Genomic DNA, 23,391 nt, shown 5'->3' on the forward strand with positions numbered 1-23,391 from the left:
GGTTGTGGTAATGTTCAGGTTGTAGTAATGTCCAGGTTGTGTTAATGTTCAGGTTGTGGTAATGTTCAGGTTGTGGTAATGTTCAGGTTGTGGTAGTGTTCAGGTTGTGGTGGTGTTCAGGTTGTGGTAATGTTCAGGTTGTGGTAATGTTCAGGTTGTGGTAATGTTCAGGTTGTGGTAATGTTCAGGTTGTTGTGTGTGAAATATGGAAGTTATGGTATAAACTATTTTCTCATATATATCACAACATAACCTTAAAAAAAAAATCAAATTTATTAAAAAAAAAATCACTAATTATTTCTCAACTCCCGTTTTTTGTGGACCAACTGTTCTTCAGAGCGCTGCAGGAGGTGACGGGCCAGCGAGGACTGGTGGTGACGCGGTCCACCTTCCCCGGGACAGGCCAGTGGGCCGGCCACTGGCTCGGAGACAACCGGTCCAACTGGACCGACATGGCCCACTCTATCATAGGTTAGTCCTTATCCTCTCTGCTTGGATTGTGGTCCACAGGTCATAACTGGCCTGAGGGAGGGAGGGTGAGGGAGAGAGAGAGAGATGGAAGAGAAGGGTGGGAGAGACGCAAGGAGAGAAGGAGGGAATGAGGGATAGGAGAGAGAGAGAGGGACTGAGGGAAAGGAGAGAGAGATATAATGAACCAGAGAACCACTTCCCGTCTGTAACAGACCAAAGGGGAAGACATTTGTGTAACTTTGCACTTTATCGCAGACAATTTAGAAGTGATTTGTGGCCAGCAAATGACGCTGGATTACCGCTCAATCCCAGTCGTTATCGTTAATCCCATGTTGGTTAACGTTACTCCCATGTTGGTCAACGTTACTCCCATGTTGGTCAACGTTACTCCCATGTTGGTTATCGTTACTCCCATGTTGGTTATCGTTACTCCCATGTTGATCATCGTTACTCCCATGTTGATCGACGTTACTCCCATGTTGATCATCGTTACTCCCATGTTGGTTAACGTTACTCCCATGTTGGTCAACGTTACTCCCATGTTGGTCAACGTTACTCCCATGTTGGTCATCGTTACTCCCATGTTGGTTAACGTTACTCCCATGTTGGTCAACGTTACTCCCATGTTGGTTATCGTTACTCCCATGTTGGTCAACGTTACTCCCATGTTGGTCAACGTTACTCCCATGTTGGTCAACGTTACTCCCATGTTGGTTATCGTTACTCCCATGTTGATCAACGTTACTCCCATGTTAATCAACGTTACTCCCATGTTAACGTTACTCCCATATTAATCAACGTTACTCCTGCGTGCCGCGAGTGTGTGTGTACGTAGCGGGCCACGTCTAGTCCGCCATTATAAACGAAATCACTCGTTACCCACGAGAAGTTAAGGAAGAGCGAGACTCGTGACCCACCAAGAGGAAGAACAGTGGGGGTAGCAAGGGAGAACCAGATAAATTATAGAGAAGAAAGACATTATCGGAAGGATATGAACCAAGGAAGTCGTCGAGGCGAAAAACTGGATGATATACTGCAGGCAGTTCTCGATGGTGGAGGGGGGGAGGGGGGTTATGGGGTGTTCTGGTGGGGAGGGGGGGGGGGGGGAGTGGCGGGGTTTGGGGGTTTGGAGGGGGGGAATTTTTTTTAGGGTGTTGAGTAGGGGTTTGGGTAAGGTTAAGGGGGGGAATACGGATGTGTCTCAGTGATTGGTCGGGGTGTATTGGAGATGAGCTGTTTTTTGTGGGTGTGTGTGTGTTGGGGGAGTGGTGTAGGGGAAGGTGTGTGTGTGTGTGTGTGTGTGTGTGTGTGTGTGGGTGAAGGGGGTGTGGGAGGGGGGTATGGATGTACATAAAGTACATAACTAACAACTACAGTACAAATAGACAAAACTGAACACATTACACAGTTCAAAATGAGAAACATTAAGAAACACCATAACCACAAAGCATCCACACAATGACACAGGACTTAGCACAACACAAGAAAGAAACCTTAATAATGAAAGTTTTGCAAACCATTATAACTTCAACCAATATAAAATATTATTTACATACTAACGATTTCTAACAAGGTAATGAAAGCCTCTCTGTTCACCTGTACTCTAGTTAGTACTCACCTAGTTGTACTCACCTAGTTGTGCTTGCGGGGGTTGAGCTCTGGCTCTTTGGTCCCGCCTCTCAACTGTCAATCAACTGGTGTACAGGTTCCTGAGCCTACTGGGCTCTATCATATCTACATTTGAAACTGTGTATGGAGTCAGCCTCCACCACAACACTACTAAATGCATTCCATTTGTTAACTACCCTGACACTGAAAAAATTGTTTCTAACGTCTCTGTGTATGTAATTACCACAGAGTGTTAGTGTTGTTAGTGTTAGTGGTTAGTGTTGACCTTGTGGAGGTAGTCAGAACCCATTGTATGTTACATTACAAGGGAGTACCACTGTCTGGCCGCTGCCTCGTGACAATATTGTACGATCAATGTCTTGGTCTATATTGCTCCGAGTTGTGGGCCCGGGACAGTAAAGATAGGAGTAAACTGTGTAATAAACAGAGGACACCCTGGGGTGTGTGTCTCATGCTGGGGACACCCTGGGTGTGTGTCTCATGCTGGGGACACCCTGGGGTGTGTGTCTCATGCTGGGGACACCCTGGGTGTGTGTCTCCTCATGCTGGAGACACCCTGGGGTGTGTGTCTCCTCATGCTGGGGACACCCTGGGGTGTGTCTCCTCATGCTGGGGACACCCTGGGGTGTGTGTCTCCTCATGCTGGGGACACCCTGGGGTGTGTGTCTCCTCATGCTGGAGACACCCTGGGGTGTGTGTCTCCTCATGCTGGGGACACCCTGGGGTGTGTCTCCTCATGCTGGGGACACCCTGGGGTGTGTGTCTCATGCTGGGGACACCCTGGGTGTGTGTCTCCTCATGCTGGAGACACCCTGGGGTGTGTGTCTCCTCATGCTGGGGACACCCTGGGGTGTGTCTCCTCATGCTGGAGACACCCTGGGGTGTGTGTCTCCTCATGCTGGGGACACCCTGGGGTGTGTGTCTCCTCATGCTGGGGACACCCTGGGGTGTGTCTCCTCATGCTGGGGACACCCTGGGGTGTGTGTCTCGTCATGCTGGAGACACCCTGGGGTGTGTGTCTCCTCATGCTGGAGACACCCTGGGGTGTGTCTCCTCATGCTGGGGACACCCTGGGGTGTGTCTCCTCATGCTGGGGACACCCTGGGTGTGTCCCCCCCACGCTGGAGACACCCTGGATGTGTCTCCTCATGCTGGAGACACCCTGGATGTGTCCCCCCCCCCCACGCTGGAGACACCATGGATGTGTCTCTTCATGCTAGAGACACCCTGGATGTGTCTTCTCATGCTGGAGACACCCTGGATGTGTCTCCTCATGCTGGAGACACCCTGGATGTGTCTCCTCATGCGGGAGACACCCTGGATGTGTCTCCTCATGCTAGAGACACCCTGGGGTGTGTGTCTCCTCATGCTGGAGACACCCTGGATGTGTTCCCCCACGCTGGAGACACCATGGATGTGTCTCCTCATGCTGGAGACACCCTGGGTGTGTCCCCCCCACGCTGGAGACACCATGGATGTGTCTCCTCATGCGGGAGACACCCTGGGTGTGTGTCTCCTCATGCTGGAGACACCCTGGGGTGTGTGTCTCCTCATGCTGGGGACACCCTGGGGTGTGTCTCCTCATGCTGGAGACACCCTGGGGTGTGTGTCTCCTCATGCTGGGGACACCCTGGGGTGTGTGTCTCCTCATGCTGGGGACACCCTGGGGTGTGTCTCCTCATGCTGGGGACACCCTGGGGTGTGTGTCTCCTCATGCTGGAGACACCCTGGGGTGTGTGTCTCCTCATGCTGGAGACACCCTGGGGTGTGTCTCCTCATGCTGGGGACACCCTGGGGTGTGTCTCCTCATGCTGGGGACACCCTGGGTGTGTCCCCCCCACGCTGGAGACACCCTGGATGTGTCTCCTCATGCTGGAGACACCCTGGATGTGTCCCCCCCCCCCACGCTGGAGACACCATGGATGTGTCTCTTCATGCTAGAGACACCCTGGATGTGTCTTCTCATGCTGGAGACACCCTGGATGTGTCTCCTCATGCTGGAGACACCCTGGATGTGTCTCCTCATGCGGGAGACACCCTGGATGTGTCTCCTCATGCTAGAGACACCCTGGGGTGTGTGTCTCCTCATGCTGGAGACACCCTGGATGTGTTCCCCCACGCTGGAGACACCATGGATGTGTCTCCTCATGCTGGAGACACCCTGGGTGTGTCCCCCCCACGCTGGAGACACCATGGATGTGTCTCCTCATGCGGGAGACACCCTGGGTGTGTCCCCCACGCTAGAGACACCCTGGATGTGTCCCCCCACACTCGAGACACCTGTTCACTTGTGACTGGTATCTACACACGGGGTTTCTAAGTATTCATAATGACAGGAAATAACAAAATGAGTACCATTCCCGTCCGACGTTACAGGCATGCTGGAGTTCAACATGTTCGGGGTGCCGTACGTGGGCGCCGACATCTGCGGGTTCTTCGGGAACACGACGGAGGAGCTGTGTGAGCGGTGGATGGAGCTCGGGGCCTTCTACCCCTACAGTCGCAGCCACAACCACAAGGACGCCGTGGACCAGGTACCTAGTCGTTGACATGGCAAGAGTCCCGTCTCCTCTACCTTGTCTCTTATTCTCTAATATTTATTATGTTTGTTTCTCTCGTAATATTCTGATGTATACTATTTCACTGAACAATTATTCTTAATAATGTGTGCTATTATTAGGAATACCGACGCTTTGTTAGTATGGGTTTGTGCTCGCCTCTAGGCTAGGACTTTTGCCCTAGGCTAGGACTTTTGCCCTATGTTAGGACTTTTGCCCTAGGCTAGGACTTTTGCCCTAGGCTAGGACTTTTGCCCTAGGCTAGGACTTTTGCCCTAGGCTAGGACTTTTGCCCTAGGCTAGGACTTTTGCCCTAGGCTAGGACTTTTGCCCTAGGCTAAGACTTTTGCCCTAGGCTAGGACTTTTGCCCTAGGCTAGGACTTTTGCTCTAGGCTAGGACTTTTGCTCTAGGCTAGGACTTTTGCTCTAGGCTAGGACTTTTGCCCTAGGTTAGGACTTTTGCTCTAGGCTAGGACTTTTGCCCTAGGCTAAGACTTTTGCCCTAGGCTAGGACTTTTGCCCTAAGCTAGGACTTTTGCTCTAGGCTAGGACTTTTGCCCTAGGCTAGGACTTTTGCCTTAAGGGTAGTTTCACTTGGTTGTACTCCTAGGGATTTATGTTGCCAGCCTGTTGTTAATGTTTAAGAAAAATTCCCAAAGCAGTACAGAAACGCCTAGATCGTTTATAATATTAGAAATTTATATATTAAAAAATATATAAACATAAATGCTGGTTTATCAGGGGCTCCCACACTTCACTTTGGTGACTAGGTAATGCGCAATAACATTGAAATATGGATTTTAATCTATTTATAACATCATGAAATCAAATTAGTTTCCCCCTTCCGCTCAGATTCCTCTATATCAATGTCATATTCATGGAATAATTTATTTGGAAATAAATGAGTACACCTCATCATACCAGAAAGTAATATAAATAAATATCTAAAGAGAAAATCATCATGTCGCTCACTGTACATATGATATGAAATCTGGACTCTTATAACTACTCTATTTTACTCCAAAATGACTACATTACAGTACATTCAATATACTGTATGTTTAAACAGTGCCTTAGCTGTTTTTCCTATCCTAGCTTAGCTGGATTTCCTATCCCAAAGTTTTTGGGATAGGAAATCCTTCCAGGTCGAGGGAGATCGTTCCACACGTCCTCACCCAGCGTCCGCCATATTGGCCTCGTCCGACGTCGTCAACACCTGCTAACACTCGCCTCAGAATATCAGCCGTTTAACAAGTCCTAAAAGCTCTCTGAATATCTACTATCTACTTATACTTTTCTTTTAGTCTAAAATATAAACGAGTCCACGTTTCATTTATAAACCGTCTGAACATATCCTACGAGTTAGAAATTGAGTTAGACATACTCGCTAAATATATTGAGGTACTACTTAACTGGGCGGATGAATACTGACCACCTTGGGCTCTGCGGCACTCGGCGCGCTTCACGTTCCCACTACACAAAATAATACATAAACAGTTACATATTCGCAACGCAATGCTCTTTACTCTTCTGCTTTGTTGTGTTCTATTCTATATTATTCGGCTCAATTATTTTATGGTCTGTTCTTGGGTTAAATAGCCAATGAAGGTAAACAACAGGTTTACATATGGACGTAAAGATGATTCTAATGGATGAAAAGATTAGTGTATATAATTAATGGTTAAAATAGGTAAGGGGCATATATATAGGTAATGAATACACAGGGATATGTAAGTCTGGAACCTGAAAGATTAAAACAGTAGCCGAAACGTCTTCAGTCGTAAATTCAGCTCTGACATTTATATTTATATTCATTCTGGCGTATTTTATCGTTTTTTTTTCCTGCAGGACCCAGGAATATGGCCCGAGACTGTTGCGAAGTCGTCGAGGAAGGCTCTGGAGATTAGGTACCGCTTACTGCCCTACTTCTACACTCTCTTCTACCTCGCCCACACACAAGGCCACACCGTGGTCAGGCCACTTCTGCACGAGTAAGTCTTTGTTTACTTATGCCAAGTTGGGAATATTTACTATCATCAGCTGATTCATTTACTCATGGCGGGTAAAGTTTGTTTACTATTTTCAGCTTATTCAACTTCAGGTGGATCTCAAACTTTATCTTCCCATCCCTTTATCGTAGGGTACGCGATAGCTTTGACCGTTAATGTGCACCACATCCCAAGGCCATGAAGAGAAATAACAACAATTATTGAAATAATATATGAGTTAAGCCTTGATTCGGTTCATAGTTGGTTTCCATTGCCTAATATTTACTCGTTTATAGACAATGAAAAGTTTAAGTCATCACAAACTATTGTCTATGGGATATTATAGTAGATTCAGCTACTTGGAACAAAAAGTTCCAGGCAGCACAGGCTATGGTGAGCCCGTTGTGGCACAGGAGCGGGGCTGTAACTGAGCTATGGGTATGTTGTTGTTGTTTTAGATTTAGCTACTCAGAACGAAATGTCCATGCAGCACGGGCTATAGTGAGCCCGTAATTGAGTTCGGTTATTCGCGATAACCTTGTTACTGTGATATTTGGGTCTAAGTTTTAAATGGAGGTGGCGTTTCCTCCTTTTCTCCCGTTTCTTTTCCACTTCTGTTTTAACTCACTGGTTTTAGTCTTGCTTCAATAACATTATCTTGGTTGTGAATATAGATGTACAGTGTTCACTAGTGTGTCTCATTCTTCACCTGCTTTTCTGACCATTTTAGTCACTGAGGAATTTGCATATAATGCAGCTGCTGTCATTAGATTATTATTGAGTTTGATGCGCAGAGCTTGGGTTGCTTCACATTGCGAGTCTGGTGTCTTGAGTTCTCATTTTAACGGTCATTGCTTTGGTTTTAAGGTTATTTATTTTCACTGCTATGCATTCTGCTTTCCTGCTGATGATGTCTAGGCACTTTTGTCCGTGGTTCCTGGCGCTTTTGCCATTGATGATGACCACAAAGTCGTCTGAATAGTTAAGCAGTTTGGCTCTTGGTAACTTGAGCTTCATGAATTGTTCCATGAGACAGTTGAAGAGGCTTAGTATTCCTTTCTGCGGAGTCCCATTTTCCAGCCTCTTTGAGGAGGATGTTTTTCCTTGGAATTTGACTTTAGCTTCTCGGTTAAGCAGGCTTCCTCTGGCAAAGGCAAGAGCGTGTCCTTTGATTTACTTATCTACTAGGCAGCACAATGTAGCTGGAGCTAACTGGCTAACTCGAAGGCTTTTTCTAGGTCTAGAAAAATAAGAATTCCTAGTTTGTTATTGATTTGATTCAGAAATGCATTCTGTGGTTCTAGCACCTTTTCTGTAAGCAATCATATTTTGGTGCAGTGGATTGGTTTTTCAGTCAGTTCGATTAAGAGTCATTCTTTCTGCAGTTTTGGCCACACAGCTTGTTAATGAGATGGGTCTTGGATTTCCTGGGTCTTTGGGTTTTGGAATGGGTACTATAATTGTACTGTTCCAAGAGAGTGCTCGAGTTCTTGTCACCAATACTCTGTTGATGATATTAAAGAAGGCTTTTTCACTTTTTTCCCTAGCTTGGCCAGCATGTTGTAAGTGATTTTGTCCTCACCTGGAGTTGAGTTTTTAGTTTTCTTTGTAGGTCTTCTGAGTTGAAAGGTCTTCTCCTTTTAGACTGAAAGATTGGTCCAGTTCGTCAGGTAAATCTTGAGGTTGTCTTAAGATGATTTCGGGGCTTAGCGTCCCCTCGACCAGGCCTCCTTTTTGTTACACATCACCATGAAGCAACCCGTAACGCTGTCTAACTGCCAGGTACCTATATACTGTTAGGTGAACAGGAACATCAGGGTGAAAGAAACTATGCCCATTTGTTTCCGCCTCTACCAGGGATTGAACCCGGAACCTTAGGATTCCGAATCCCGAGCGCTGTCCACTCAGCCGTCAGGCCCCCCCACTTCAGCTTTAGCCTTTAGGAAAGACAAAAGTACTGTCTATTTTTTTCCATCTTGCTGCTTGAAGTTTTTGTTGGTGAGTCAGAGTTGAGGACGTTGAGTGGAGCTCTTGAAGCTCTGGGCGAACAAGAAGGGGCGGAGCAGGAAGCGATTTTTCCTTTGGCCCTGTTGCTCTGCCCCCAGATGTCGCCCAGGGTTGTATGCTGGCTGAGCTTGGCACACCACTCGAGCCATATTTCTTTTTCTTCGATGTTTGCTGTTTCTTCATGCTTATGATCTCGGACAGCTCTAAGAAGTCCTAGATTAGCTTCGGTTCTATCTCTTCTGAAATTCTTTCGTGCACGATTTAGTCTGTTGTGTAGCTCTTTGATCCTATCACAGAAATACCAATGGTCCTTGTGTTGTTGGGTAATTGTCTTCCTCTTGGGGATGGCGTGATTTGCTGCTCTATGAATTGCATTTACTAAATCTTTTTTCCATTTCTTCGGTGTTGTCAGGAGGAGTGTAGTTTTGGTGCCAAGTTTCGAGAGCTTCCTGAAACTTCGTCCAATCTGCCTTGATAAAGTCCCATCCGGGCTCGGGAGCTGGAGGTCTAGGAGGTAGTGCTATATTAATAACTGTTTTTGTAGCAAAGTGGTCACTGGTCAGTACATGATCCACTGACCAATGACACAACTCATAAACACTGGTGGAAACAAACGTGAGATCCAGCTTCCCCCACCAGTGTGGGTTGGTTCCGTCGAGTTAAGCAGACTGACTTCAAGCACTTCATCCAGAAGGTGTTCAAGATGTCTTCCGTTGGCGTCCGTTCTTGGTGAATCAAGTAGTAATTCACTATGAGCGTTGAAGTCACCCGAGATGATAGTAAGTGTAGTGGCTGCTATTTCAAAGATTGCAAAGAGATCCATGTCGTGTTCTCTAGGGCTTTGTATACATTGAAGATGGACTGCATTGAGTTCCTCATAGTGAGATTAACTCCCATAATTTCAACATTCTCACCACAGTTAGGCGGGTCTATGATTGCCGTGACATTGATATAATTTTGTATTAGTATTGACGTCCCTCTGGTGCCACCTTGTGCAATTGAGCAGTAGAAACCTTGATATCTTTGGATATTGATACTTCTTTCAGTCCTGGTGAATGTTTCTTGAAGTAAAACAATATCAATGTTGTCCTTGAGAAGCACTGGTCTGAATGTTTGTGTTTCGTTTTTGAATCCTTGAATATTCCATTGTATAATCTTGAGATTGTCCATTATTCTGTTAGAGTTGAATCCATTTAGTCCATGGTGGTTAATAATGTTCTGATTTCCCCGACGGCTTGTGTCTTCTTGGCTGGAGTGGAGACTGCTATTGGGTGCTGAAACAATTCAGTTTCGTCACCTTCTTCGACTTCTGCTCCGTCAACCTTTTCAGGTCGGGCTTGTAGAAGTGTGGAAGAAATAAGTTCAGTAGATTGTTTTTTTAACTTTTCAACATTTCCTTCCTTGACTGAGAGTTAGTCTGTTCCAGTGCTTGGAATGCTTTGTCAAGCATCTTGCTGAAGGTCTCTGTCAGGGAAGGCAATAATTGCAGTCTATGCAGTCTCCGTGGTGTAGTGGTAAGACACTCGCCTGGCGTTCCGCGAGCGCTATGTCATGGGTTCGTATCCTGGCCGGGGAGGACTTACTGGGCGCAATTCCTTAACTGTAGCCTCTGTTTAACGCAACAGTAAAATGTGTACTTGGATGAAAAAACGATTCTTCGCGGCAGGGGATCGTATTCCAGGGACCATAGGATTAAGGACTTGCCCGAAACGCTACGCGTACTAGTGGCTGTACAAGAATGTAACAACTCTTGTATATATCTCAAAAAAAAAAAAAAAAAAAAATTATTGGAACAGTAGTCACTTGATATGCGTTTGGCTTTCTTTATTTTGTCTCGGTAGGTGAGGAGACTCTGGGTTGGGTCGTGGTGTCTTTGCTACATCCATGTCAAACACTGATATATGCAAAATTCTACATAAAGAAGGCAAATCAACAAACGCAAAATGTCCAAACTGCGGGGATACACATCACGACTGGAACAAACGATGTCCAGAAAGGGTCAATAGAATACATACCTCTAGATCTACGCAGCAAACCAATGTAACACCCATGACAAACCCCCCCCCCTCCCCCAGAGCTCAAACCCAGGGAAGCCGTCTCCAAGAGGTCAGCCCAGAACGTCTGGAACGTCTTGCAAAATTAATTAAAATATTCCAAGCTAGTCTTAGTTAGCTAGTTATAAGTAGGTGATATTTCATGATAATCTTGTCAAACATTGTAATGGAATTATACTCCCAGATTCTTATGTGTAAACACCCAGGGAGCTCCTCCTTTCTGCCAGGTCAGAGGTCAACCACCTGCAAGGTGAGTGTTGGCTGTGTAAACATTTGGGTGAGGAAAACGTTACTTCCCCCGTGCGCTTCCGTAATTAATAGTTCCCATCCTTGAAGAGGTGTATGGTAGTTGTCAAACATCTTAATGGCAAATTCTTGAGTGTTTGTGCACGTGTGGGTGGACCACTTACAAGCCTCAATGTAGGTTAGCAACAGCAAATCTTCCCCTCTCCCTTTCTCCAGTTGATAGGTGGTGTGGCAGTTTTGGGGGCATGTATATATATATTCCTGTAGGGGAGCTTAGAGGGATAGAGAGTGCTGGAGGAACAGAGGCAGTGTGGGCTGTAGGTCATCAAGTGGGTGTCAGGAGACAGACTCACAAAGGTCAGAGAGCAGGATCCAGAAGGTAATGTGTGTGATCCTGATATTTCCCATGTGTGATTTCTGAACATTTGCCAGTGTTAGAGTAGGGATTTATAGTTTAGTGAATATCATGTTTTGTTCTCAATAAACCGATGTTAAACTTTCCATCTGTGTCAATTAAATGGAACTTTCCAAACTCCTCTGTGTATAGTTTTGTTAACAACCGGCCTGTAATTAATGACAGTTAAAAAAAAAAGGACTCTCAAAGTCAAGCAATGTTTCATGCCTCATTGCTTGATATAGCTAATTGACAGGCAAGATGGTGGCAGCGTAGTTAATTAATTTGTTTCCTGTGTAGCATTTCCTTGGTATGGCACCCTTGGTTCCGGGTGTAACCATCAGTAGTACACCATATGTCAGTTCATATTACGTTAAATATAAATAACCACAATCGACTTGAGAATGGTCCAGGACGGACCGAAACGTCGTCGTCCCTTCACTTTCTAGTGTGTGGTCTGGTCAACATAAATAACCAGTGTTCAATAACTAATACCCTCAAGGCTTTACCTTTATCAATTTTGACAAAGTGTTACCAAATGCAACCAGTAGGAAGGGTTACTCACTATATATTAATATTAATCACTATCGTCTAGGATACATATTTTATAGTGTTACACCACGTCCAGTGTTACAACACGTCCAGTGTTACACCACGTCCAGTGTTACAACACGTCCAGTGTTACAACACGTCCAGTGTTACAACACGTCCAGTGTTACAACACGTCCAGTGTTACAACACGTCCAGTGTTACAACACGTCCAGTGTTACAACACGTCCAGTGTTACAACACGTCCAGTGTTACAACACGTCCAGTGTTACAACACGTCCAGTGTTACAACACGTCCAGTGTTACACCAAAGCCAACACTCCAACACAACAAACTACCAGACTCTCAGATAAAAGCCGGCGGAACACTCCACGACAAGTCCGCATAAATGAAGAAAAAAAATCAACAACAGACTAAAAGCACCAATTCCTTTCCGTCTAAACAAGAACAGGACCTCGAGTAACTAGAGAAAACAGAGCACTACTCCACAAGGCAGCAACAACCTAACAGATCAGGACAGCAAAATGAATACACCTGCTGTTGCCTCCAAGACCTCCCAAGCACGAATGACAACCCCTACATCATCAAAAGCCCCAGTCTATGGGGATGTTGTTGTTGCTGTTGGTTTAAATATAGCTACTCGGAACTAAATATCCATGTAGCACGGGTTATGGTGAACCCGTAATTGAGTTCGGTTATTCGCGATAACCTTGTTACTGTGATACTTTGGTCAAAGTTGTAAATGGAGGTGGGGTTTCCTACTTTTTCCCTGTTTCTTTTTCGCTTCTGTTTTAGTGCACTGGTTTTAGTCTTGTTTTAATAACATTATCTTGGTGGCGGATGTAGATGCAGAATGTTCACTAGTGAGTCCCATTCACCAACGGCTTTTTCTAATCATTATAGTCGCTGTGGAAATGTGCATCTAATGCAGCTGCTGTCGTTGGATTAATGTTGAGTTTGATGCGCAGGGCTTCAGTAGCTTCACATTCCAGTAAGTAGTGCAATAGTGGCGCCTCTGCTTCTGTTCCACAGATCTGACACTCTGGGTTATTACCTCCCAGCAGCACTTGTAACCAAGTCTGAGTCTGTGTATGACTAATGCAATGTCTCTGGATATCTTTTTGTCAAGCTTGAAAGAGTAGTACCCAGTGGCTTGTTCGTACCATATCAGCAGTGGATCTTCTTTCCGCTACTTTGGCTCTGTGGCAACTTTTGATAGTTGTGAGTATTTTCTTCTTGATTTGCTCTTTAATCTGTGAAAAACTTGAAGGTATTTGGACCTGTACAACAGGTAGAGCAGTGGCAGTTTTTGCTAGTGAGTCTGCCTTTTCATTACCATCTATGCCAATGTGACTTGGTATCCAATTTAGGGTGATTGACAGCCCTAGATTATGGGCTTCTTTTCCTATATGTTGGATTTCTGTGAGGAGTTGTATATTATCTCTGTGCTGACTGGATAACAATGCCTGGAGCGAAGATTTAGAGTCGGTATGAATGATGACATCATGTAAATTATTCTCAATTGTATAGTTTATGGCCTCCTTCAGAGCATGTAATTCTGTTTGCAATGTTGAGCACCCACTATTCATGCTCCAGTAAGCTTCATGGTTGTTAGTGTAAACTGCTGCCCCAGCAGAACCTCTTTCTTGTTCAACTGATCCGTCTGTGAAGATGTGAGTAATTGTCGGCTTTGAGCCTCTCCGAGTCACATGCTGATTTTTTAGCAGGTAATTCTTCAATGATAATCTTTAGACTCGATTCTTCCCATGCAGGAGGCTGCCGAAAGTGTTGTTATGGTCTATCTTCTCCATTGTTTTGAATGGGTCAATGGGAGGTTGTTGTTGTTGCTTAAGATTCAGCTACTGGGAACAACAAGTTCCAAGTAGCACGGGCTATGGTGAGCCCGCAGTGAACTTACCTGGCACAGGAGCAGGGCTGTAACTGTATGGGAAGGGAGGGAGGTAATATATATGGCAAGATGGAAGGTGAGGGGAAACGAAGAAGAAGGTGAGGAATCAAAAAACTGTAGTAGGCCTATTGGCCAATCCATGGTAGCTCTTATTTATATCAACCCAAACTCATTCATATTGGCATGTAACCTACGCTTGAAACAAGTGATCCCAAGTCTTATTATGTTACCTGGTACTCTGTTTCACAAGTCAAAAACCATGTTTCCAAGCCAGTATTTACCCAGGTTTTTCTAAATCTAATTTATCAAATTTATTTCCACTGTTTCGTGTACTATTATTATTAAGGTATTGAATATGGCAAACACACATCTCCATTGTTATGCCCATTCATCCACTTGTATATTTCAGTCATGTCATCCTTAACTCTTCGCTTTTCTAGAGAATGTAAATTAGGCTTATTCAATCTCTCTTCAAATGGAAGGTTGCTAATATATTGGACTAACTTTGTCATTCTGCGCTGAGCGCGTTCTAGGAAATTTATGTCCATTCTATAGTGTGGTTATCTTGAGGTTATCTTGAGATGATTTCGGGGCTTTAGTGTTCTCGCGGCCCCGTCCTCGACCAGGTCTCCACCCCCAGGAAGCAGCCTGTGACAGCTGACTAACACCCAGGTACCTATTTTACTGCTAGGTAACAGGGGCATAGGGTGAAAGAAACTCTGCCCATTGTTTCTCGCCGGCGCCTGGGATCGAACCCGGGACCACAGGATCACAAGTCCAGTGTGCTGTCCGCTCGGCCGACCAAAACTGAACTGAATAATCTAAATGGGGCCTAACTAGAGCAAGATATAGCTGGAAAATAACACCATATGTTTTATTACTAATTCTTCTAGAAGTAAATTCCAGTGTCTTATTTGCCTTATTTCGAATATTTATGCACTGAATTTTTGGGCTTTAAATTCGTACTACTCATGACTTCCCTGATCTTTTTCACAATCATACTTCGCAATCTTATCACCATCCTCTAACTCTGTCATCATTACCTAGCCTCATGACCTTACATTTTTCAGCATTAAACTGCATCTGCCAGTCTTTTTGACCAGTTCAAAACCCTATGTTGAGCGTCTTCAAGTGATTTTGAGTCTGCCGAGTTTATTCCCCTTCCCGATTTTTGCATCGTCGGCAAATTAGCAAGTATTGCTGCTCGATACAGATTCTAAATATATACATTTATCTAATATTCTAAACAGCAGGACAGAGCCTTGAGGCACTCCACTTACAACATTTTCCTACTCTAACTTAACTCCCCGTGGTGTAGTGGTAAGACACTCGCCTTGCGTTTTGTCATGGGTTCGTATCCTGGCCGGGGAGGATTTATGGGCGCAAATCCTTAACTGTAGCCTCTGTTTACCCAACAGTAAAATGGGTACCTGGTTGTTAAACGATTTGGCGGGTCGTATTCCGGGGAACATAGGATTAAGAACTTCCTCGAAGCGCTACGTGTACTAGTGGCTGTACAAGAATGTAAGAACGCTTGTGTATATAAAGAAAAAAAAACTCCATTTATACTAACTCTGTTTTCTTTAGTATAGCCATGCTCTAATCCAACTTAATGTAGCACCCACAGTACCGTGAGCCTATATCTTTTAATCAATTATTCGAGTGGCAGTGTATCAAAACCTTTGGGAAAGTCATGGTCCACAATGTCTCAAACTCTCCCCTATCAATTGCCTTAATTATTATGGTGTAGATTGAGAGCAAAATTATCAATTATGAGTGACCCTTAGTAAAGCCATGTTGTGAATAATTTATTAATCTATGTTTTTAAGAAAGTAGACAAATGGCTTTTGCAATTATTGCATCCAGCAATTTCCGCACAATAGAGGTTAAGCTAATTAGGAGATAGTTGGATGTAAGCGCTCGTGCTCCTGTCCTAACACTTGGCACCACATTAACAACCTTCCATGATTGTAATCCACTCTGCCTCACTAATGATTCGTTAAATATGCAAGAATGGGACCCACGAAGCTGACCTTCGGGCAGTCGTGAAGCCCCACTTGGAGAGCTCAGTGAAGCATCAAGACCGACCTAATGACGCCTCCCTTCCAGATGAAAGCGAAAAATAAAGTAAGCAATAAAGGTAAACAGAGAACGACAGAAAATAAACGGGGAAAAAGCAGAGACGCCCCCCCCCCCTCACAAAAAAAAACAAAAATAATATAAAATAGGAACGAAACATGTCCGAAACGTTGTGGAATTAGTAACTTTAAAATAAATAAATACTATACCTAGTGACCTTTGTAATAATAATAATAATAATAATAATAATAATAATAATAATAATAATAATAATAATAATAATAATAATAATAATAATAGCAATAATAATAATAATAATGCACAAAGAAATTACATTAACGTGATGCATCGATGAGGAGCCGTGAGAAGGATTCGAACCTTCTGTCCAGGTTCGTATCCTTCTGATGGCTTCTATTGATTTTCTCAATAATATTAATAATAATATTAATATATTAAGAAACAGAAGGAGAGCAAAGCGAGCCGAGCCGAATCATACTAAGCATAGTATGGGATACAAGTGTATACTGTGAGAGGTGGGAGTGTCAACACCAACTGTGTTGTGTATGAGGGCCGGGCCATGTTGGTCATGTTGTGTATGAGGCCACAACATGACCAACATGGCCCAGGTCTCATACACAACATGATGCTGACACTCCCACCTCTCACAGTATACACTTGTATCCCATACTATGCTTAGTATGATTCGGCTAGGCTCTCTGTGCTCCCCTTCTGTTTCTTAATATATTAATATTATTATTATTATTATTATTACCTTGTACGGTCGGCGTTCGAGCCCCGAACGGTCCTAGCGGTTGCTCCTCATTCCTCACCCCCTCTACCCCCCCGTCTTCATAATCCAGCGGCTTGTCATCATACACCGTTAAAGAGCCGTACAATCATATCGACTTCGAATTTTCTAGTTTTAAATTCCTTAATTAAGAACCACACCAAACTATTGGTTGACGGGATCAGTTCCTGACGTGACAGGAGAGACCAATTAGCTACGGGATAATTAGGGTCTCTGATGGAATCGTTAAGGGGACCCCCCCCCCCAATTTAGCATCGTTCGTGTCTTCAAGTTTAAGATTTCTCTTGTGTTGTTTTTCGTCCGGCATTAAGACAATGACCAGTTGCATCACAGTCTTGCAGGCCACGGCGGGGGGGGGGGGGGGGGTGATGTAATTTGGATGTTGCATGTGTTGGGAGACTTGTTGATTTTCACCCATGTTATTGCGACATTCTCCAGGTGTTTATTAATTTTTTCCACTGTTCTGTGTTTTAATTGGCTTGACGTGGCAGTAGTCAGATGGCTATGTTGGTTCAACATTATCATCACGGAGATATAATCATCATAATTATCATCACAGTGACATAACTATAATATTGTCATTGTCTTAATTGCAATAGCAATTATTTAACTTAGCATAAAGTATTATAGCAAATTATAATGATGCTGAGAGTGTTAACTCATATACAGGATGGTGGAGACCAAGCCTCCTCACCCATGACCTTCACTCCCTGGTATATATAGCTCACCTCCCTCGGGCCTATTGTCTGTACACCTGCATGTGTGTGTCTCTCTGATTACCATGCGTCACGCTGCGTCACGTAACACTAGCAAGTTGCTTCACACTTTACAGTTCTGCAAGAATTGCGTTCTTTTCGATTCAACAATGCTTTACATTTTTCTCATTTTTTTCTTAAATTCATCATCATCATGTCTCCGATGATGCAGACATGGAAATTACTGACGTATAGAACAGCCACTGGTATTTTTTATGTCTCAACCAACCCCCCAGCCCCAGCCCCTCTCCCCCCCCACCCCCCAAGCCCCAGCCCCTCTCCCCCCACCCCCCAAGCCCCAGCCCCTCTCCCCCACCCCCCAAGCCCCAGCCCCTCTCCCCCCACCCCAAGCCCCACCATCCTCACTATCCTGACTTATTCCAGGATAGAAGCCGCAATGGGTTCTTCAGACCAGCCACATTAACAAGGATTAGAGGTTATGAAGCCACGAGTAAGATCCCATGTTGTTATGATGATGAATCTAGAACGTGACAAATATTTCTCTTGTAAATGGTGATATATAGTTGTCTACGTGGAGTATGGGGGACGGTCAGTATGTCCCAGGGTGTCTTGTGGGCGGTCAGTATGTCCCAGGGTGGCTTGTGGGCGGTCAGTATGTCCCAGGGTGGCTTGTGGGCGGTCAGTATGTCCCAGGGTGGCTTGTGGACGGTCAGTATGTCCCAGGGTGGCTTGTTGGCGGTCAGTATGTCCCAGGGTGTCTTGTGGGCGGTTAGTATGTCCCAGGGTGTCTTGTGGGCGGTCAGTATGTCCCAGGGTGGCTTGTGGACGGTCATTACGTCCCAGGGTGTCTTGTGGACGGTCATTACGTCCCAGGGTGGCTTGTGGACGGTCAATATGTCCCAGGGTGGCTTGTGGACGGTCAGTACGTCCCAGGGTGGCTTGTGGGCGGTCAATACGTCCCAGGGTGGCTTGTGGGCGGTCAGTACGTCCCAGGGTGGCTTGTGGGCGGTCAATATGTCCCAGGGTGGCTTGTGGACGGTCAATATGTCCCAGGGTGGCTTGTGGTGGACGGTCAATACGCCCCAGGGTGGCTTGTGGACGGTCAATATGTCCCAGGGTGGCTTGTGGGCGGTCAATATGTCCCAGGGTGGCTTGTGGACGGTCAATATGTCCCAGGGTGGCTTGTGGACGGTCAGTACGTCCCAGGGTGGCTTGTGGGCGGTCAATACGTCCCAGGGTGGCTTGTGGGCGGTCAGTACGTCCCAGGGTGGCTTGTGGGCGGTCAATATGTCCCAGGGTGGCTTGTGGGCGGTCAATATGTCCCAGGGTGGCTTGTGGACGGTCAATATGTCCCAGGGTGGCTTGTGGACGGTCAGTACGTCCCAGGGTGGCTTGTGGGCGGTCAATACGTCCCAGGGTGGCTTGTGGGCGGTCAGTACGTCCCAGGGTGGCTTGTGGGCGGTCAATATGTCCCAGGGTGGCTTGTGGGCGGTCAATATGTCCCAGGGTGGCTTGTGGTGTACGGTCAATACGCCCCAGGGTGGCTTGTGGACGGTCAATACGTCCCAGGGTGGCTTGTGGACGGTCAATACGCCCCAGGGTGGCTTGTGGACGGTCAATACGTCACAGGGTGGCTTGTGGACGGTCAATACGCCCCAGGGTAGCTTGTGGGCGGTCAATACGTCCCAGGGTGGCTTGTGGACGGTCAATACGCCGTTGTAACCTGTCGTGGCTCACCGTTGAACTGAGGCCGAAAGTCAACTACCAAACCCGACGGTCGTGATCACTCAGGTTGCAGCGGCCACAAACACTAATTGGATTGTTTGCAGTAATCTATATGATACTTGTGGCGGTGATGCCTCACTCTAAATGAAATTGTTCGCAGTGTTGGACTGAGCCGTTGACATTATGTAATCGGATCGAAGTGTTGGGGTTATGTGGTGAGAGTGTGGGGGGGGGGAGGATGATGTGGTGAGAGTATGTGTGTTTGGGGGGGGGGGTGATGTGGTGAGAGTGTGGGGGGGGTAATAGAAGGGGGGATGACAGTAAGGGGGTGATGTGGTGAGAGTGTGGGGGGGGGTAATAGAAGGGGGGATGACAGTAAGGAGGTGATGTGGTGAGAGTGGGGGGGGGGGGTGATGTGGTGAGAGTGTTGGTGATGTGGTGAGTGTGGGGGGTGGAGGGGGGAGACAGTATAGAGGCGTGCAGCATCAACCATAAGACTGGTCTCAGGACGCCCGCACAGTCGTCTAGTGAAGGTTAGACACAGGTGCGTGAGTCTGGCTGGATATACACAGGAGCCGCGAGGCATGGGTCAACTGGCCTGCAGTTTCCTTTATTCCTACGTTCTTGTTTATCTAGAACAATAACTCATCATACCATCATCAATGTTAAAAGTATATATATATATATATATATATATATATATATATATATATATATATATAAGAAATATTAAATTACTTATTACGTTTCGCCGGCTAAGGAAAAAGCAAAACTCAAAGTGATTTGAACCTCAAGTCAAAAAACGCGGCTGACAATTTTTAACACTCGAACCATATAGCTGAAAATAGACGCAGTGATGACGTTTCAGTTCTTTTTGGCCCATTATCTGGCCGAGATGATCATGGTTCATGACGGATGGAAACGTCCTTAATCTCTTAAATCTCAAATGGGTCGATTTAATGATTCCAAATGATTCACCCCAAATGATTCTTGAAGACGTGCCAAACAAAGATTAGATAAAGATTAGATTAGATTAGATTAGTCTTTTTAGCAAACATAGGAATGTGCCTCAATGCCAATAGTGACTGCCCAGACAGGTACAAGAGGAGTGTTGTCAACGCTTATGTCGACCGTGCTCTCAGCCACAGCTCAGGATGGAAGCAAGTCGATGAAGAACTCTGTAGGGTAAGGCAGGTCCTAGTCAACAATGGCTTCTCTAATGGTTTTGTTGAAGACTTTATAAGAAGAAAGGTAAAACGCCATGCAACCTCTCAAGAGTCAACTAACACAACACCTTTACCCTCTATTAAACTATTTTGCAGGAACTTCTTCTCGACAGCTCATAAAACGGAAAAAAGGGTCCTGAAAGATATTGTTGATAGGAACGTTATCCCCTACAGAAAAAAAAACAGAAAATGGTATTGACGATTTACTATAAAACCAAAAAAACGGCCAACATACTCATGAAAAACTCTCCTGACACAAGGCAGAATGCCTTGAAAGAGACCAATGTCGTCTATGCCTTCAAATGCCCACTTGGGGACTGTAAGCCCCAAAGAACTCAGAATATAGGCAAGACAACAACGTCGCTTTCCAGACGATTAACAATGCATAAGCAACAGGGCTCCATAAAGGAACACATAATCTCCTCTCACAACCAGACCATCACCAGAGAAGTCTTAACAGACAACACAGAAATCATCGATAGGTACAGCAATGGCAGGCGGCTCGACGTCTGCGAGGCACTACACACCAAAAACATCATTAGTGTTTGCAGGTTACAGTTGTGTGTGTAAACTAAAGTCTTTGAAAATGTAAAAAGTTATTACGAAACGGGTTCAAGCGTCGCGTCAGACTAGAAATAAAAATGAATTTTGGAGAATTGATTTTTCAATTACCATCCACAGTAAAAAGAAACATAAGAAATATTGAGAAAATTCGTGTTAGAATTATTGATCTCACTTTTTCGGTCATATTTAACAATATATATATATATATATATATATATATATATATATATATATATATATATATATATATATATATATATATATATATATATATATATATATATATATATATATGCAACATTGATCACAAAAACACTGATCCAAGTATGCAGAATAACCACATGTGAAAAATAGAGAATACTTAACGCGTTTTCGGCTAATTCGCCTTCATCAGAGCAAAGTAGAATGAAGATCCGCCGTCCCATCTTCATTCTACTTTGCTTTGATGAAGGCGAATTAGCCGAAAACGCGTTAACCATTCTCTATTTTTCACATGTGGTTATTCTGTAGGTGAAGTAACTGATAATATATTTGAAATGATTGGCCGTCTGAATAAATATATTGTCTTTGTATTTTATGTTGAAGAATTTGACATTTGACCAACATCTGAGTAAATGTACGTAGGTAGGCAGTGAAGATGGAAAAGTTCAATTGTTGAGTCGTCACCAGGGAGGAAATTTTTAAATACATAGTTTAGTTAAAGCCAAACAAGACCCCAAGACAAGACTTTACCAGAATCCTAAGAGAACGAAGAGGTGAACTAAGTGAGCCTTTGAATTCAATATCAATACATCATTACAGTCGAACAAAGTACCCGAATCGTGGCGATTTACAATGTATAGAGCCAATCAATAAGAAGAGAAATATCACTTGCATATATATAAGATACTTGCATTAAGCTATCGGCAAGTTACCTTAATAACGTTTATTGTAAGAAATTTACTTCAATTAATAACCACAAAATCCCATTCGTTCACATCATCAAAAACAAAGATTAACAGATGATTCACAACATGGTTTGTACACATGTTGTAAAAACAGGAGACTATCGCTAGTGTGACGCCTCTGCTTTCATTCTTTCTAAAAAATGTTGACGCAGTTGACAGTAAATGCAAGGATTGCAACAGTTGTGTACGTTGACTTCGGCCAGGCAGTGACTCCCGAAAGACTGGTAAGAAAGGCAACGGATCCTGGTACTGTGGGTACTTACCCTAAGCTGGATAACGGCACGGTGGCTTCAAAGGAAACATAGTATACGCAGCGTTAAGATGGACTAGGACCCCAGTGTTTAGTATAGTCCCCCGGGGACTCAGTCCTGCTACCTCCATATATATATATATATATATATATATATATATATATATATATATATATATATATATATATATATATATATATATATATATATATATATATATATATATATATATATATATATATATATATATATATATATATATATATATATATATATATATATATATAAATGCTATGCCCGAAACGCTATGCGTATTAGTGTCTTTAGATTTTTGTATGTACTAGCTCTGCCTATAGATAAACAGAATGTTTGTAACTCTACATCTATGTATGTACTTTTCCTAAATAAATTATTATTATTATTATTATTATTATTATTATTAAATATATGATTTAGATACCGAAGTGAGCAGCAATATAAGCAAATTTGCGGACGATACAAAAACAGGGAGCGAAATAAGTTCAGAAGACTGAAAATTGCTTCATAACTATCAAAATAGATTTTTCAAATGGACGAAAAATTGGCAGAAGCGGAAAAGCTTTGCGAGTTACGATTAATAGGAGATCATGCCCTCCCCCCCCCCCCCCCTCTAAAAAAATCATGAATAAATATTCAGAATAAGGCAACTGTGGTACAGGGATTTATTTCTAGAAGCATTATCAATAAAACATCTGGTGTTATTCTTCAGGCCCATCTTCCTCTTTTCTTAGTGTGCCCATCCACCTGCCTACACTCCCCCTTGTTCAGTCTATCAGCATCCTCTACCTCCGCCGCCGTCCCGCCGTCCCGCCGTCCCGCCGTCCCGCCGTCCCGCCGTCCACCCATCAGAGCTGCAGCAGCCATTCAGAGTGTTGGTGCCGGGACTCCCCCTCTGGCTTGCATAGCTCTTGAGTCCGTAATGGCTAGTCGAGTATTTTGACTTTCACGTTAATTATTGCTTTTAGGACAGGTTCAACAGGTCGTTCAGAGCAGATTTGAAACGTTCGTCTGTCTGTCTGTCTGTCTCCTACTTTCTCTTTCTCTCTCTCTCTCTCCCTCTCCCTTTCCCTCTTCCTCCTACTCACTCACTCACTCTCACTCACTCACTCACTCACTCTCTCTCTCTCTCTCTCTTCTCTTCTCTATCTCTCTATCTCTTCTCTCTCTCTCTCTCTCTCTCTCTCTCTCTCTCTCTCTCTCTCTCTCTCTCTCTCTCTCTCTCTCCAACTC

General features: G+C 44.4%; 1 protein-coding gene across 1 annotated transcript in view; it reads left to right on the top strand.

Annotated features, from left to right (window-relative positions):
• Nucleotides 1–23,391, top strand: part of LOC123759099 (maltase-glucoamylase) — a 289,988-nt gene that overhangs the window by 229,978 nt on the left and 36,619 nt on the right. Inside the window, exons 35-37 of the mRNA XM_069324937.1 lie at nucleotides 338–471; nucleotides 4,477–4,634; nucleotides 6,508–6,650. Coding sequence (XP_069181038.1) covers nucleotides 338–471; nucleotides 4,477–4,634; nucleotides 6,508–6,650 — 435 coding nt within the window. The remainder of the gene's footprint in view (nucleotides 1–337; nucleotides 472–4,476; nucleotides 4,635–6,507; nucleotides 6,651–23,391) is intronic.

Source organism: Procambarus clarkii, chromosome 15 (genome assembly GCF_040958095.1).
Source record: "Procambarus clarkii isolate CNS0578487 chromosome 15, FALCON_Pclarkii_2.0, whole genome shotgun sequence".
In the NCBI taxonomy this organism is placed as follows: Eukaryota; Metazoa; Arthropoda; class Malacostraca; order Decapoda; family Cambaridae; genus Procambarus; species Procambarus clarkii.